A 16,220-nucleotide genomic window follows, 5' to 3' on the forward strand; every position below is an offset into this window, starting at 1 on the left:
TATGCTAACAAACGTCAGAGAGCTGTTGGGAATATTGAGGCAGGTTGGAGCATCCGACGCGTCCCCAGGCACACATCAGTCCACCATCTACAGACTGCTTGACCGCTATCAGCAGACAAACACCGTCACTGACCACCCTCGTAGAGGACGTCCACGTGTAACGTCATAGCAAGACCGCTACATCGTGAGCTCTCATTTGCGAAATCGTTTAGCATACCAACTACCACAACTGCTCGTAACACTATGACAAAAAGACCCATCACCGACAAAAACGCGAGAGCGCACGCGACAAGACTGACACAGACATTCCTCCAGAACAATAACATCTAGACCAAGTCCAGATCTGAATCCCATCGAACACGTCTGGGATGAGATGGAAAGACAAATTCCCTAAAAGCGAACTCGTACGTCCAGTTAACTTCCAACAACTGCAACGGAGTGTTAATGACCAGGAGGTTTATTCCACGCTCTCCAACAGCACGGGGAGGAGATGTACAGTTGTTGCCGATGCCAATGGAGGTCACACCCGTTACTGACGTTAACGTTTGTTTCCCTTTTAAGACAACAGTTGGTTTCCTCATCATGCGGCACAGGCGCTAGATCTGCCAAGGTAATGGCTGCACAATGGCGGCCTCGGCTAGTAAAGAAATCATGGCGGACACGCTACCTCTGCATAGAAAACAATCCTAGAACGGGTGGTTAGACTTTTTCCTTAGCAACATTGCAGCAATTAACAAAGTCATTATTAAAGCGGTCTCATGTGTCGTCGCATAGGACTAATGTAAACAATAACACATAAACCACTTACAACAGCAAATTGTACGTTAATATTTCGTGTCAGCTCGAAATCAATTCACACCACTTTGAACTGAACGACCAAGTTAATAATATACTGAACAACAAAAGAAACGCAAGTTTCGAAAAACGAAATTTCGTAAAAGTAAGCGTTCATGTTTAAGTCTTCTGTTTAAAATCTTGACAAAAAGCCAGCGTTTTTTCCTGCTGTTCAGCATGTATTGCTCACATTTTAGTAAACAAATTTGGATGGCGCAAACATCGACGTTTAGGATCCTTTTTCTCCTTCATCTTGTAAGATGCAGGAATTACAACGCCGGGGATAGAAAGTAGAAATTACACTTTGGATCCAAGATAATGATGTCCTGTAGTAGGCTCGGCAATTATTTCCGATACTTGTCTTTCGGATTTTCTTCTTGTGAAAATCCAGTTGAAGGCGTATGAAATAAGCAAACAATCCAGCAAGACATCAGGGCTGGTAACTTCAAAATGTTACCATTAAAACTGGTTTAATCAGACCACACATTCCACTGAAAATCACTCATATGTATGGAAGATGCTATCTATCATTTTCACCAGATCATTGGGTTGTATGTGTAATCTGAAATCTAGCTCGCCTCGATCGGTCGCAGCTGATGTTACCATAGTTCGAAACTGGTCAAAGATCGATTTAATAATTTGAAAAGCATAACAGATTAATTCAACCATAATTTTTTGAAAAGATACTTGTTTGATAAAATGTGAAGGGTAAATAAAGTTGAGGAATATAATTACAAAGAATAATATATTCATTATTTTTCATTAATTTTGGACAATATCATATTTAATTTACTCACAATATTCATGTTTGTTTATTATTCTTCATAGGATGATCACAAATACTATAAAAGAGTTTCCGGTGCAGTGACCTCAATATGATGTTATAGAGAAGGTAATTAAAAGTACAACAATTTGGCTACGGAACAGGCTCCGGAACATATGTTTTTAAAAATAGAATTTCGTTTCAAATACATGAAAATAGAAAAAAAAATCTTACTTGACTAACTTTTGTTCAACGTGGTTTTTATTTTATTTTTATTCTCATAAACCACGATGGAGGTACAAGAGCAAAGTTGACACGTCAGTACGTGTTTCCAGAGAGAGTGACAGTGGTGATATGGCCTGTCTGATACAGCACATGATCTTGTTATCTGGTCATGTGTAGCCAGTCCTTGACCGACCTGCAGATGTAACACTGTTACACCAACACTCTCCTTCTCCTGCACTAACAGCTTCTCACTAGACATGGCCCTTGAGGAAATTCAGCAGAAATTCAGTGGAAAATGGAAACTGTGCCGGAGCGAAAAATTCGAAGATTTAATGAAAGAAATGGGTGAGTCGGGTCATTGCAAAACACGTTCATACATATGTTTGTATCAAGTGATAAATAACCGTGAACCTAGATAAAATATATCCCCACTGTACCACTTTGTGACCCACGAGTAATAGTCTGTCTGTGTCTGTTTGGTGTTAAATGCTGCAACCAGCTTTTCGGTTATATGGCTGGGGTCTGTTAATAACCTACTCTGGATCAGGCAATCTAATCAATATAATTTTGAGCATCGATCTACGCAGTTGGGATAAGATGACAAGTCAGCGAGCCCGATCAGCAAATCGGGTTAGTCGTCTCTTACGATAAGGATGGGCTGCTGAAGATGTATATTCTAACCAGGACCTTCACGGGTTCTTTCTTTTGTCTGTCTTATAGGGGTGTGTGTTCCGGGGTAGCCTAGTGGTTAAGCGTTCGCTCGTCACGTCGAAAACTGGCATTACGGCCATTTAAAATACATATAAAATATACTAACGAATTCTAGTCCGTATCTTCATGTTGGAATAGAGGATGGGATAGGGGATGGGATAGAGGATGGGATAGGGGATGGGATAGAGGATGGGGTAGGGGATGGGATAGAGGATGGGATAGGGGATGGGATAGGGGATGGGATAGAGGATGGGATAGGGGATGGGATAGAGGATGGGGTAGGGGATGGGATAGAGGATGGGATAGGGGATGGGATAGGGGATGGGATAGGGGATGGGATAGAGGATGGGATAGGGGATGGGATAGAGGATGGGGTAGGGGATGGGATAGGGGATGGGATAGAGGATGGGATAGGGGATGGGATAGAGGATGGGGTAGGGGATGGGATAGAGGATGGGGTAGGGGATGGGATAGAGGATGGGATAGGGGATGGGATAGAGGATGGGGTAGGGGATGGGATAGGGGATGGGATAGAGGATGGGGTAGGGGATGGGATAGAGGATGGGGTAGGGGATGGGATAGAGGATGGGGTAGGGGATGGGATAGAGGATGGGATAGGGGATGGGATAGGGGATGGGATAGGTCTCAAGTGTACCTGGTTGTGTCACCTTCAGGAAAAGGGTGCGGAGTATATCACGAGTATACAAGATTGTGTCCAGTGAGGTATACTGTGCGGGGAAGGTCACCAAATGTTTCTGTATTTCACTAGTCGTTTAGCAAAAGCTCAAATTTGATAAAAAACTAAGTCATCCCGAGTTATCTGCGGAATTTACAAACGCCTTACAGTCCCGTATACTCTTTCAAAACACCGTGTAACGAATAGAGTTCCCGCGAGGAATAGGGGGCTGGATATGTTATCAGTTTACAAGATTGTGTCCCGTGAGGAATAGAGGGTGGGATAATATAGTTGTTTACTGGTCGCGAGGGGGCCATGGGCTCATGTACCTTCGAGGTGTGTTTATGTTCCCCGAGCCCGCAGATCCTAAACAAACCTCGAGGGTACATAAGCCCATGGACCCCGAGGGACCAGTGAACAACGTATTTAGCTGACCGAACACCTGCATTTTAATTTTGAACTGTTTGAAGCACTTGTTGGTCCAGGCAGGGGCCAACAAGTACCGTATTTGAACGTCTTGACACGGCCGGGGATCGAACGCTTGGCCTTCCGCTCTCGGGGCGGACGCTGTAACCACTAGACCATGGAGGTAGTCACACAATGATAGGGTTATCGTTCTGCGACTAACTTGAGTGTACCTTTTTTGCAGGGGTAAATATAGTTGCTAGGAAACTAGCAGCTGCAGGAAAACCGGAACAGGAAGTTGAAGTGAAAGACGGCAAAATCCGCATTTTGTACAAGACTGGATTCTGGGACAGAGAAGACAACTTTACACTGGACGAAGAGTTTGAGAATGAGAGGAACGGTGTCAAACACAAGGTAAAGGTGCTGGTGCGGATCAATTGAAAAGAAGATCTCTCCGAATAAATCCTTGGGATCATCTTTCACTCACATGTATTTGTATCGGTGTGTGAGTAAGTTTGATTTTACACCGCACTCAGCAATATTCCAGCTATATTGCGGCTTTTTGTCAATAGTCGAATCTGGATCAGACAATTCAGTGCCGAGCATCGCTCTAACAATTGGAACACGACGACAGTATCAAAGAAGTCAGCGAGACTGACCACCCGATCCCGTTAGTCACCTTTTACAATGGCACCAACACTCTGTATTTACAGGTGATAGCTTCCTACAGCGACGGGAAGCTCGAGACTATAGCGACGCCGATCGACTCAGAACTGCCGTCCCAGAGGACAGTCCGCGATGTCGTTGATGGAGAGATGGTGATGGTAAGTATCAGTGGCAGATTCAAACTGTCACTACCCAGTGGAGCTAGTGACCCAAAAATATCACAAGCCCTTCTGACACCTTACTGGCGCGAATAATTCATGATAATTTATAGACAATGAAACAGCACATATGAGAACATTTCTAATGTTCATTTCGCAAATTAATTGTTTTTCACTATTAACTCTGAGCCTCTGACATTGATGGGACTCCAAGAATACCCATACATTTTGAAACATGCAGAGGAGGTCATCAATATCGCCCGCAGTGGCAAAATATTCTTCATGAATATGTCTGTCTAGTTATGATGAGTTATGTTTATAGAGCAACTACCACCAAATTCAGCTGAAGGCAAACTTCTTGCGATGGAAACGCCAAAATATTTAATTCAGAATTCCAAAACTACCAAAAGGCACCAGATCCATCTTTGTGTCACTTTTGATGAAGAAATATAAAACGGTTTGAAAGAGACAAAGACAAATGTGCACTGGTGGACGCACGGACGGAGTCCACTTTAATACCCCCAGCAAAACACGTTGCGGGGCATAATTATCTTCATACTGAATTATCATAAGGACTTCAGTCATCGTCCTTGGATAAATCCTCAACATCATAATTGTCTGCATCTGAGATGCTGCCATCACTTTCATCGCAGCTATCACACTCAGAATCTTCAGCTGTTGAGCCCCACCACCCTCTGCCACATATGCATGTAAAGCTATCTGTTCATCATCTCTGACTTCCTCAGATTCCTGGGGTTGCAGAAACCCTCTTAAACCCTCTTTATCCGTCTGAGTTTTGCTTTCAACCAGTGGTGCGTCACAGGGGTCATAATCTCGCACTTCAGAACTGTCCATCGACGTTACCGCTTACGATGTTGATAGTTATTTGTAAGAAGGTGCAGCTGACTATTTGTTTATGTTTTTGAGAACGATGTTGTTGCTTAACTTAGCAAGTCAGGATCCTGAAACACATGGGATGCAGGCCAGCTTCAGTAACTTTTGACAGGCCCGATCAAAGGTCAGCTAACATTTTGCTTGCGGACGGGCAGTTATTTCGAACTCTGGTAGGTATACCACTCCAGGTAGCCTAGTGTACAATGCAAGTCGTCATGCGTATGTCCGGGTTCGATTCCCTACCTGTACATTAAGTCCATTTCTGGCATCACCTCTGTAGTAATACAGCTACATGCGGCGTAAAAGCATCAAGTAAAGCGTTACGGCTTAATATTGCTCAAAGTCACGTAAGGCTAAGAGGGTGTAGACTAGTCAGTAAACGGGTGGCTTGTCCATTCGTATTATAGCAGCAAGTTCGATTCCCACATGAGTGTTGCGAGTGAAACCGGTTTTCTTGTGATCCTATGCGTGATGTAGCTCGAATGCTGTTTATTCTAACCTTTGTACAGTATATCTATTAGGGCTGATTATGAAGAAGGACTCATCGAGAACCCACTCTTTTCAAGTTTTTGTAGAACTCCCAACCTACCTGTCTAACCTAGAGAATGTCAAAAGCCGGTTCGACTAAATATACCACCAATGACAATTCCGATTGAGATCGGTCATCAGCAACCGATGCGGCAAAGGGAATCCGGTGGTCCTGCTTGCCGATTATTTCACGTCATCGTTCGAAGTTGCGTGCATCAGTGCTCATGATGTCGGTCACTGGATTCGAAATATACTTTGAATATTGTTGTGTGTAGCGGCAAAACAGGAAGCTAGGTAGGAGGCCACTTGGGGAGTTTGTAATTTTCAAAGTGCGTAAATTTAGGTTTACGCCGCACTCAGCAGTGCTTCAGCTTAATGGCTGCGATCTAGACCAGACAATCCAGTGATCAACGGCATGAGTATCTATCTACAAAATTGGTTAACGATGACACGAGTCAACCAAGTCAGCGAGCCTGACCACCCATTAGTCGCCTCCTACAACAAGCATGGGTAAAGTCACTGACCTGCACAAGCTGCCAAGACACCTCTATGCTGATGACGTTTGGACCAACAAGCAGCTTTTGTTCATGTTACCACGTGCTGTACACAAAAAAAGCTGGATGAACATCAATAAAGCTGAACGACGACAAGACAAAGTGTATGCTAATAGGCCCACCTGCACGATGCATCCAGTCTGCTCTCACCACAGTTCAGATTGGAAACTCAAGCATTGACTGACTGACTTGGTTTAGTTTTACGCCGCACTCAGCAATATTCCAGCTATATGGCGGCGGTCTGGAAAAAAATCGAGTCTGGACCAGACAATCCAATGATCAACAACATGAGCATCGATCTGCGCAATTGGGAACTGATGACATGTGTCAACCAAGTCAGCGAGCCTGACCACCCAATCCTTTTAGTCACCTCTTAGGACACGCACAGTCGCCTTTTGCTGAAGGCCTATTCTACCATGGGACCTTCACGGGTCCTCATTGAGCATTGACGTCACAAGGTCTGTGAAGACCTTGGGTGTTGTTTTGGATTCAGAACTGTCCTTACAGCAACATGTTAGCCACATCTCCTGAGTCTGCTCTTTCCAGTTGACGAATATCAGCAATATCCGAAAGTACCTCACCAGGAATCTCTCATCATCTTGATTCTCTCCTTGGTAACATCTAGGATTGATTACTGGAACAGTCTCCTCGCAGGTGCACCCAAGTCCATCAGCATCAAGCTTCAGCACATTCAGAATACGGCTGCTCGGATAGTCTCCAGCTGTAGGAAGTACGACCACATCACCCCGATCTTACATGACCTACACTGGCTGCCCATCTGACAGAGAATCAGCTATAAGATCTTGTGTCATGTGCATCGATGCCTGTATGAAAACGCTCTACAATATCTGTGTGATTTGATCACAGAGTACAAACCAGCTCGATCTTTTGCGTTCAGAAAACAAGCTCTTGTTGACAGTTCCATCTGTGATCTGTGGACAACGTTCCTTTGATTTTGATGCAGCAAAGAAATGGAACAAACTCCCGTTCTATCTCAGACAGTCGTCAACTCTTGCCTCTTTCCAATCTCAGCTATAAACCTATCTATTTAATACTGCTTTTCCAGAATGACTCTATACCCACCCATATGCCCGCTTAGAGCATGCAACTGAGCATGGATTAATGCGCTATATAAATTCACTCTAAATTCACTATTATTACCGGAGATCAATTCTTCACAGGTCTTACCTTTACGAAACTATTTTCGATGTTTTTTGTTTTCAGACTATTTATGCTCGCGAAGTGGTGTGTACACGGTACTTCAAGCGGCTCTAGCGACAAGGAAGAAGAAACTGAGTGCCTCTGCGTGAATATGAAGACAACGACCTGATGGTCTGAAATGATACATCGAAACACCACAATACTGGTCACGGAAGTCTATAGGTTATATTATAAAATAAATAAAATACTTTGAGTCGACTTTGTGAAGTACTATGACCGTTAAGCGCTGGTAATATTTTTTTCTCTTCATGAGATTTTATATACCTCAACCTCATCTTTGACGTCGGTGAAGCTACGCGTTCGGTTTTAAATCAAATTTATAGCTTTTACAATTTCGTTATATACCTCTGATTTTCCAGTGCCGAAGGTTTATCTCCCAATTAGCATCTTTACAGCAGGAAATATTTTTGGACATATAAACAGTTTATCAACTTCACAACAGGATATATATTGGAGATATGAACAGAGATAATTGACCTCTCAGGTTTACACAACGTAGGTATCACACAGAAGCACTTTTTGTTATAAAATACAATAGCTGGTTAGTATGCTACATATAACACAAGAAGAATAACATCTGTATCTTACACTTATCAATCATTAAACCAATATAACCTACAGTATTACCCTCAGAACCGGCGTATGAATACGCCAGAGTGACCTACCAATCATTAAACCAATATAACATACAGTAGTAATCTTAGAACCGGCGCATGAATACGACAGAGTGACCTATCAATGATTAAACCAATATAACATACAGTAGTGATCTTAGAACCGGCGCGTGGATACGACGACAGAGTGACTTATCAATGATCAGTCCCTCCTGGATTCAGCAATTCCGCGGTTGCAGAAAAAATCGCGGAATTTACCTTGCCATGCAGAAAAACGTCTGGTCCGCGGAAAACACATTTTCGAGCAGAATTTGCCACTTTTCTGTCGCGGAATTTGCGTATTTTATATTGCGAGTTAATGTCAAAAGTAGGAGTGGTTACGCATGAAAAGGACTGACATATTTGTTGTGACAACATTTTCAAAATAATCATGATTAAAGATACTTTATTACTGAAGCAAGTTTTAGGCATCTTTCGAATAATATTAGATGAATTTGACACTGCAATTACAGTCTCAAGATGGATCATTTTGAAAATTGAAATTATTTCAGATTTCTTTTAGGTATGAAATTGTTGTTTGCATGAAAGTTGTTCGTCTGCATCAAAGTTACGATCGAGAGAAATAACTTTCAGCGTGTGTTTAATTCTCAAACATAGAAAAAGGTGTAAATGCTTTGTCATCAAATTTACTCAAGATGTGATGTGTACTGTCGACTTAACTTTATATCTGTGTTTGAAAATTAAACCATGAAGTTCTGCATAATGTTTTGTTGCGTTTTTTCTGAATGTTTTAACCGCAGAATGTTTGTCAGAATATTGAAAAATAGAGTGCAGAATTTGCATAAATTTGCCGCGGAATTCTTAAAAATTTGGCGCGGAATCCAGGAGGGGATGATTCAACCAATATACCCTACAGTAGTAACCTTAGAACATGGCGCATGGATACGACGACAGAGTGAACCGCAATTTGATAATATAAATTAGTTTACGCACATAAACTGAAAACCTCACACATCATTATATTGGGTAAGGAGACGCTTATATATGCATGTAGCTCTGAATCAGTCACTGGCGCTTTAATCGGACAGTGACCCCTTGTACACAGCGTAGGTTTATCGTATCAGCGAGACTATCAGTTACAATGAGTCATTACGTTGGAAGATGAATAACATCTCCGCTCCCGTGTCTGGGGTGTTATGATATCACTGATATCAACAATTAGCTTATCTCATAGACTAGCACTGTAAAACAGCATGGCGTCTCTGTGAGCTTGCACTACAACAACGACACACAAACACACGCATGAGCACGCACACAGTATGTAAGAGCAATTATCTTTAACGCAGGTTACATCTTGAGCTGTATGTAGCTTCAAATGGATGGGACCCGTGAAGTTCCCGGGGTAGAATAGGCCTTCAGCAACCCATGCTTGCCATAAAAGGCGTCTGTGCTTGTCGTAAGAGGCGACTAACGGGATCGGGTGGTCAGGCTCGCTGACTTGGTTGACACATGTCATCGGTTCCCAATTGCGCAGATCGATGCTCATGTTGTTGATCACTAGATTGTCAGACCGCCGCGATATAGCTGGAATATTGCTGTGTGCGGTGTAAAACTAAACTCACTCAAGTGGCTGGAACGATAATGAATGCAGACAGTAGCATTATCAGTGATGTCCTTGAAGTACATGGGCGGTGGGGTAGCCCAGTGGTTAAAGCGTCCACTCGTCACGTCGAAGACCCGGGTTCGATTACCCACATGGGCACAATGTGTGAAACCTATTCTGGTGTCCCTCGCCGTGATATTGCTGGAATATTGCTAAAAGCAGCGTGAATACACACTCACTCACTAACTTGAAACACACAGTGTAAGGTTTATGAGAATTAATTGGACAGTGATCACATATATGCCAGCCAGCCCATCACAGTGAGTGAGTTTAGTTTTACGCCGCACTCAAAGGTATTCAAGCTATATGGTGGCGGTCAGTAAATAGGACCAGACAATCAAGTATGGACCAGACAGTCAAGTGATCAACACTATGAGCATTGGGCATACGATGACACTGTCAACAAATAATTGAGTATGGACCAGACAATCTAGTGATCAACTACATGAGCATCGATCTGCGCAATTGGGAACCGATGACATGTGTCAACCAAGTCAGCGTACCTGACCACCCGATCCCGTTAGCCGTCACTGACGCATGGGATACTGAAGATTAGTTCTAACCCGAATCTTCACGGATCTATGTCGATCACGACATATTCAATACATCAATGGAGATTTACGAACATCATAGATGGGATCATACCGTGGAATCCAGAGTGACGGACAGGGGTCTTTGACATGTGATCTATGACATCAGCGGACAGTGGACAGTGGAGCTGGACATTCCAGCTCGATATGAGCGGTTGAGAAACTGGAACCAAGGGGCGGTTCCACCATGTTGGAAAAGGGAGTTCCACTTTGGCATTGTGTAACGTTTGTTACAACATAAACAACATGTCAGTATGATAGGCGATCGCTGTATTTCAGCTGTATGGCTATAACATTTTATAACATTATATAACATTAGTGAAAGTGAGTGAGTAACTGAGTGGGAGAGTACAGCTTTACGCTGCTTTCATCAATATCCCAGCATATTCGAGACCAACTTATTCGGGGACAAATAGAAACTAATGCTCCTCTGGAAGAATTTCATATTGGCGTAGGAAGGTCAGAACTACTTTAAACAGGAACGGTAACTCTATTCTAGCTTGGTTCCATTGATACTTAATATCACCGAAGAACGAAGTACTGCTGTTTTTGTTTTAGCTTATTCATTTCAAAGGGTAAAACCTCCTTGATACAACTAACACAAACAGAAAAGCATTGTTGTGAATGACATATTCACTAACTAACGTGATCGTGAATGACATATTCTGACTTCTGAGGTAATTGTTAGCTGATGTTCACCTTACATTTCCAATTATATTTTTGAAAAGGGTATAATAATCACAAATGAATTTCGATGAATATGCAAATATAATTTAAAAAAACCCCCAAACTATATTAAATCCCAAAGCATAAACTAAAAATGACTCTTTTTTTTTTCTCAAGCTGAACATTCGTGTAACCTTGCGGTCAAACTCCAAGTGGAATTTAAAATGAATTGGCTAAAAAATTTATGATCGACTAAAAAAAGTCAGACTAAAGTATTCCGAGACATGTGAAATATATGCCCAATGTTCCAGATTAATGTTGATAAGTTATTTACATAATATTGAAGTTTTGAAATTCATAACGATTTATGATTATATTTCCTAAAATTGCAGGAAGCGCACGTACAATAATCATACACGCCCGAGAGAGCGTCAGAAGTACGGTCAGTTGGACCAGTGAGAGCCGCTATGTGAACGGTAGATCTCTCACCGCCAATCGCATGATCCTTATCAACAACTTAACATTAGACAGCGCAGTTCTGTAAAGCTACGTTCTTTCAATGTGTGATTCATAATTTTCATGATTTTAACAATAACATAATGCCATAAATGATCTAAGTAGTCAGGACTATTTTTTATCAAATCACTCACTGGTTTGTCGATGGATGACTATATATGGATGTAAACTTCTTGGTTGTAACACCGGTATCGAACAAGTGATCACTTGCATGTACTGTCACAAATGTTACCTTGATGATTCCATTGCTGTCGCTGGTCTATATACACATACATTGTGAACATCAATACCATATATATGTATGTGTGTATGTATGTGTCTGTCTGTCTGTCTGTCTGTCTGTCTGTCTCTCTCTCTCTGTGTGTGTGTGTGTGTGTGTGTGTGTGCCCCAAATATATTATGTGATATTAGTGATGATGATGGTGATAATACACATAATACTGATGAAGATGTAGGACACGCATGTAGTATTATCGCCATTAATAGAGCATTAAAAACATGGACGGAACTTTAAACCTTCACGGTACTCATTATTTCGTCCAAAGGACTTTTTCCCATGGTATTCTATAGAAAAATGTCCCACAGAAAATAGGAACCCCACGATCTCCTTGTTGGCGAAAGGTCTCACGGGCATTCTATACGTCAGGGCGTTTCCCGTTGAACCAGATGAAATCTGTTTATCCTTGTCTATATATTTAATTATCTATCTATAGACCCGTGCAAAAGGTATTCGGACACTTGACGTAATTTCCACGGACATGTTAGTTCAGTGGACAAACACGTTATTTCCCAGTGTAGCATAAATAATTTTCATTAAGTGAGTTCTTTGTATCTATGAAAAAATTGACTGGCAAATTAGAAATCATCTCTGCTCTGCGCACAATCACATAATTTCAATTTAATTTTGCGACCAGTATTTAACTAATGACATCACATTTATCAACTTATGTATGGTTCTACAATGCACAATCCCATGGGCCGTCATGCCGTCATGTTAAAGGAGTTCACGGCACTGTACACATGCTGATTGAATTGTTGCCTTTCGATAAATAAACAACGGAAATTTAAACAGAAATTATGTGATTATAGGTAAGATGATTCCCAACAAATGTGCAAAATGTGACATGGGTCTTACGAAAATTAAAAATTCAAGAAAATGCTACACTAAATTAACATGGAAGTCTATGGAAATTACGTCAAGAGTCCGAATACTTTTAGCATGGTTCTGTACATCAAACTACACACACACACGCAAAGGCGCGCGCGCACACACACACACACACACACACACACACACACATACACACTTATCTAATTTCAAAGTCCGAAAATAAGTACTTTGCTTATTAGCTGATTAATACAAGCGATGAAAATACTGCAATATAACCTAAGATAATAAATCATAATGACAGAATCCCGAACAATTGTTCAAGCATATTGCCATGGTAAACATAACAATGTACTGAATTCTGTGCATGCATCCATGCAAACTAACTTGAAACATAAACACATATAAATATGATTTAACGGCAAACAATTAGATTCGATCACAATTTCTCTAATGCTGCGTTAATAGTACTGGCAAACAGTGTCATATTATGCTGTACAGGTAGATGAGGTCGTGTCAGCATCCAGACGCCGTTGATAGTACGTGTAGGGAGCTGTTCACTTTAAGACTTTGGTGTGTGGGGTTCATTCATTATCGAAAAAATCGTCGAGGGTTCCCCCTTCTTCTTCGGCAGACTCGAGATTGTCATCAGTCGAGCATCTATCATCAGTAGGTTCCGCCTCGTCTAGTTTCAGATTCATGTCCAACACTGAAAAAGAGTGAGTGAGTGAGTTTAGTTTTACGCCGCACTCAGCAATATTACAGCTATATGGTGGCGGTCTGTAAATAATCGAGTCTGGACCAGACAATCCAATGATCAACAACATGAGCATCGATCTGCGCAATTGGGAACCGATGACATGCGTCAACCAAGTCAGCGAGCCTGACCACCCGATCCCGTTAGTCGCCTCTTACGACAAGCTGAGTCGCCTTTTATGGCAAGCATGGGTTGCTGAAGGCCTATTCTACCCCGGGACCTTCACGGGTCTCACTGAAAAAGAAGGAACGTATAGGTCGACTGTATTGGGCACAAGACATAAGACCACTGGGCAGTTCGCCAGCTTGCCAATTTGCAGAACTGGGCCTAGAGGTGAAGAGGGCGAAATGGAAACATTTCAAGAATTCGGAGGGTTCGTACAGTTTCCAGGACAAGTGGGTACCATCACGATCACAACATATGGTTGCCAAGATGAGATCATTTCACTCACCGATGAAATATATTTACGAGTCACGGATTAAAATTTCATAACTGCTGCAAGCGCTTATTATTATCCACATGGTCGACTTCCGCCCCCACCTACCCACGACTTACCGCTTGACAAGTATTAGATGAACTTTTCAATATGTAGACGACAACCGGTTTTCCTTGTTTCAAATGGGATGTTTTGGAAGGCGTTCCCATATACGCAAACTGGGGTCATTTGTCAGGTCGTGGCTCATCTAATACTTGTCAAGCAGTAATGATTTAAATATGAGCACATATCACTTTAGTCGTAGTGGATTGGTCGAAATATAAGCAGCAGGTCAAAGGTTAAACCGTCGGATGAACATAACATTAATGTCAGAAAATAATGAGTCTCGGTGATATGCTGAAACGTATTTCATAAAATGAGCATGGTTTCATGGTGATGAAATTTGGGAATGCTGACCCGCCCCTGCCATAGAAGAAAAGTTGACTTACATTCATTCCTGAAAAGGGCTCTGCCATCCATGCACTTTTCGTACGGTGTTCTTAGGTCTTGAATATGCCAGGTGACGATTTTGGCAGGGTTTCTCAGACAGCCTATGACGAACTTCCCATCTTCACTTAGTGTCAGTTCATCCAGCTGTTTTCATAAAAAGAGTATTATTCTTTAGACAGATTCAATTTGTGAACATTCAGACCAAGCGTTAACTGTAACCTCTTGGCTATCCCACATCCCCGCTTCCCTTAAGAAAACACACCCTAACAAATACGACGGTACAATACATAATTTACGCAAACAGTTGTGAACAAATGAGACTTTATTTGGTAACTGTATTTGTTGTCAAGAAAATGGGGAAAATAAAAGATCCACGAGTTATAATGACCCCTTTTTTTACTGGGCTATATTGTGCATGATATGGCAACCACATCGAAGTGTTTGTCACGTGTATTTGCAAGTACGTTTATCGCTTGCTCTATATCATACACATCATGAAGGGTTCGTGTAGATATAGCGCTTGCATAGAAATACGAATAATATCCAACCCTGCATCACCAAGTTAAACGTTGATAAAGTGAGACCACATTCTCACTGTGCCGGACTATATGAGTGGCTTGCTGGCAAACAAGGATAAGTTGGATCGGCGCAGAAAATGCGATTACGAGAAGTGGGTGGTGCACGGCAATGAGCTAACCCATTTGATTTGTGAATGGTTGTGCAGATGTAGGCGAGTGAGTGCCCGTATAGTGCATGACGATGAAATTGATACTGTCCGAAGGAGTTTGCCGAGAAAGTGCCCGCGATCATCGCACTACACTGGATCGCGGGCAACCTGGGACCCCTTCGTTCAGAATGGAGAGCACCAGTGGGTGACGCTCATACAGGCTAATACGGCTGTGCTCAGCTTATCCTTGTTTGCCAGTAATCCAGTTGGAGGTAGTGTGAACAGTGTTTCAGTTTTTGAACTGCCTTGACATCAAGATTTCGGCCACCCGTGAAGATCCATGCTTCTCGTAAGCGGCGACACGGGTGGTAGTTACCGTATCCCATTTGTGGTTGATAACAGTATTGTCTGGTCCACTCTCGATCATTTACAGACCGCCGCCATATGCCTGGAATATTTCTGAGAGCAGCGTTAAACTACAAACCAACCAAAAGCATGGGTTCTGCCAAATTTTGGACCCGAACTGAATCAGCTGATACATGACACTTGTCGGACAGAACACTTGTCTGTACCACCTGGCACTGACAAAGTACGTTAAATCATCCATCTTATCTACACACTACACTAGTATCAAGACATATCAGGACATATTTAAACGTGACTCTACCTGCTGATCTGACGTAAAAGTAGCCATGGGCGCCTTCTTTGTTTTATTCCACATAGCGATGACCTGGTCCTGGGAGTCCTCACCGTACGTCAAGTAGGTGTCGCTTCGACTAGATGACAAACGAACTTCTCCACGATGAAAGGAGTTTTCCGCCAACGTATGCCCTAGCGAATGCAACAATGATGTTAGACTGGTACTCTGCCTATGCTACGCTCAGCAAGCTGGTTACACAAAGTAGTGCAGCGATAGCGCAGCGCGGAATAGGGCAGGGGAACCAGTCTACAATGATGTATTGGCCTTTTTACATCAACTCTAACTCTAACTACTTAACATTGCAAGGTCGTCAATATTCAATCACACACATTTTAGACATTTGGTTACCATGGTAGGGACAGTTGTAGTGAGCCCCACA

General features: G+C 42.2%; 2 protein-coding genes across 2 annotated transcripts in view; one reads left to right on the forward strand and one right to left on the reverse strand.

Annotated features, from left to right (window-relative positions):
- Positions 1-1,972: 1,972 nt before the first annotated feature.
- LOC137283456 (cellular retinoic acid-binding protein 2-like) lies at positions 1,973-9,009 on the forward strand. Its single transcript, XM_067814965.1, has 4 exons — positions 1,973-2,167; positions 3,859-4,028; positions 4,328-4,438; positions 7,639-9,009. Exons 1-4 carry the CDS (start codon positions 2,080-2,082, stop codon positions 7,687-7,689), a joined length of 420 nt encoding a protein of 139 aa, XP_067671066.1. The 5' UTR covers positions 1,973-2,079; the 3' UTR covers positions 7,690-9,009.
- Positions 9,010-10,757: 1,748 nt separating this feature from the next.
- Positions 10,758-16,220, reverse strand: part of LOC137283450 (uncharacterized) — a 37,979-nt gene continuing 32,516 nt past the window's right edge. The window contains exons 25-27 of the mRNA XM_067814952.1: positions 15,809-15,972; positions 14,474-14,618; positions 10,758-13,501 (exon numbers count right to left, since the gene is read on the reverse strand). Of these exons, the coding sequence (XP_067671053.1) occupies positions 13,377-13,501; positions 14,474-14,618; positions 15,809-15,972 (434 nt within the window). The 3' untranslated portion in view covers positions 10,758-13,376. The remainder of the gene's footprint in view (positions 13,502-14,473; positions 14,619-15,808; positions 15,973-16,220) is intronic.

The sequence above is a fragment of the Haliotis asinina genome, chromosome 1, assembly GCF_037392515.1.
Source record: "Haliotis asinina isolate JCU_RB_2024 chromosome 1, JCU_Hal_asi_v2, whole genome shotgun sequence".
Lineage (NCBI taxonomy): Eukaryota > Metazoa > Mollusca > Gastropoda > Lepetellida > Haliotidae > Haliotis > Haliotis asinina.

Excerpts from the sequence above, each read along its gene's own strand:
- LOC137283456 (XM_067814965.1), top strand. The coding sequence starts at position 2,080 with ATGGCCCTTGAGGAAATTCAGCAGAAATTCAGTGGAAAATGGAAACTG. Across the intron at positions 2,168-3,858 it reads AGATTTAATGAAAGAAATGG|GGGTAAATATAGTTGCTAGG; the intron begins GTGAGTCGGGTC and ends CCTTTTTTGCAG. Across the intron at positions 4,029-4,327 it reads GGAACGGTGTCAAACACAAG|GTGATAGCTTCCTACAGCGA; the intron begins GTAAAGGTGCTG and ends CTGTATTTACAG.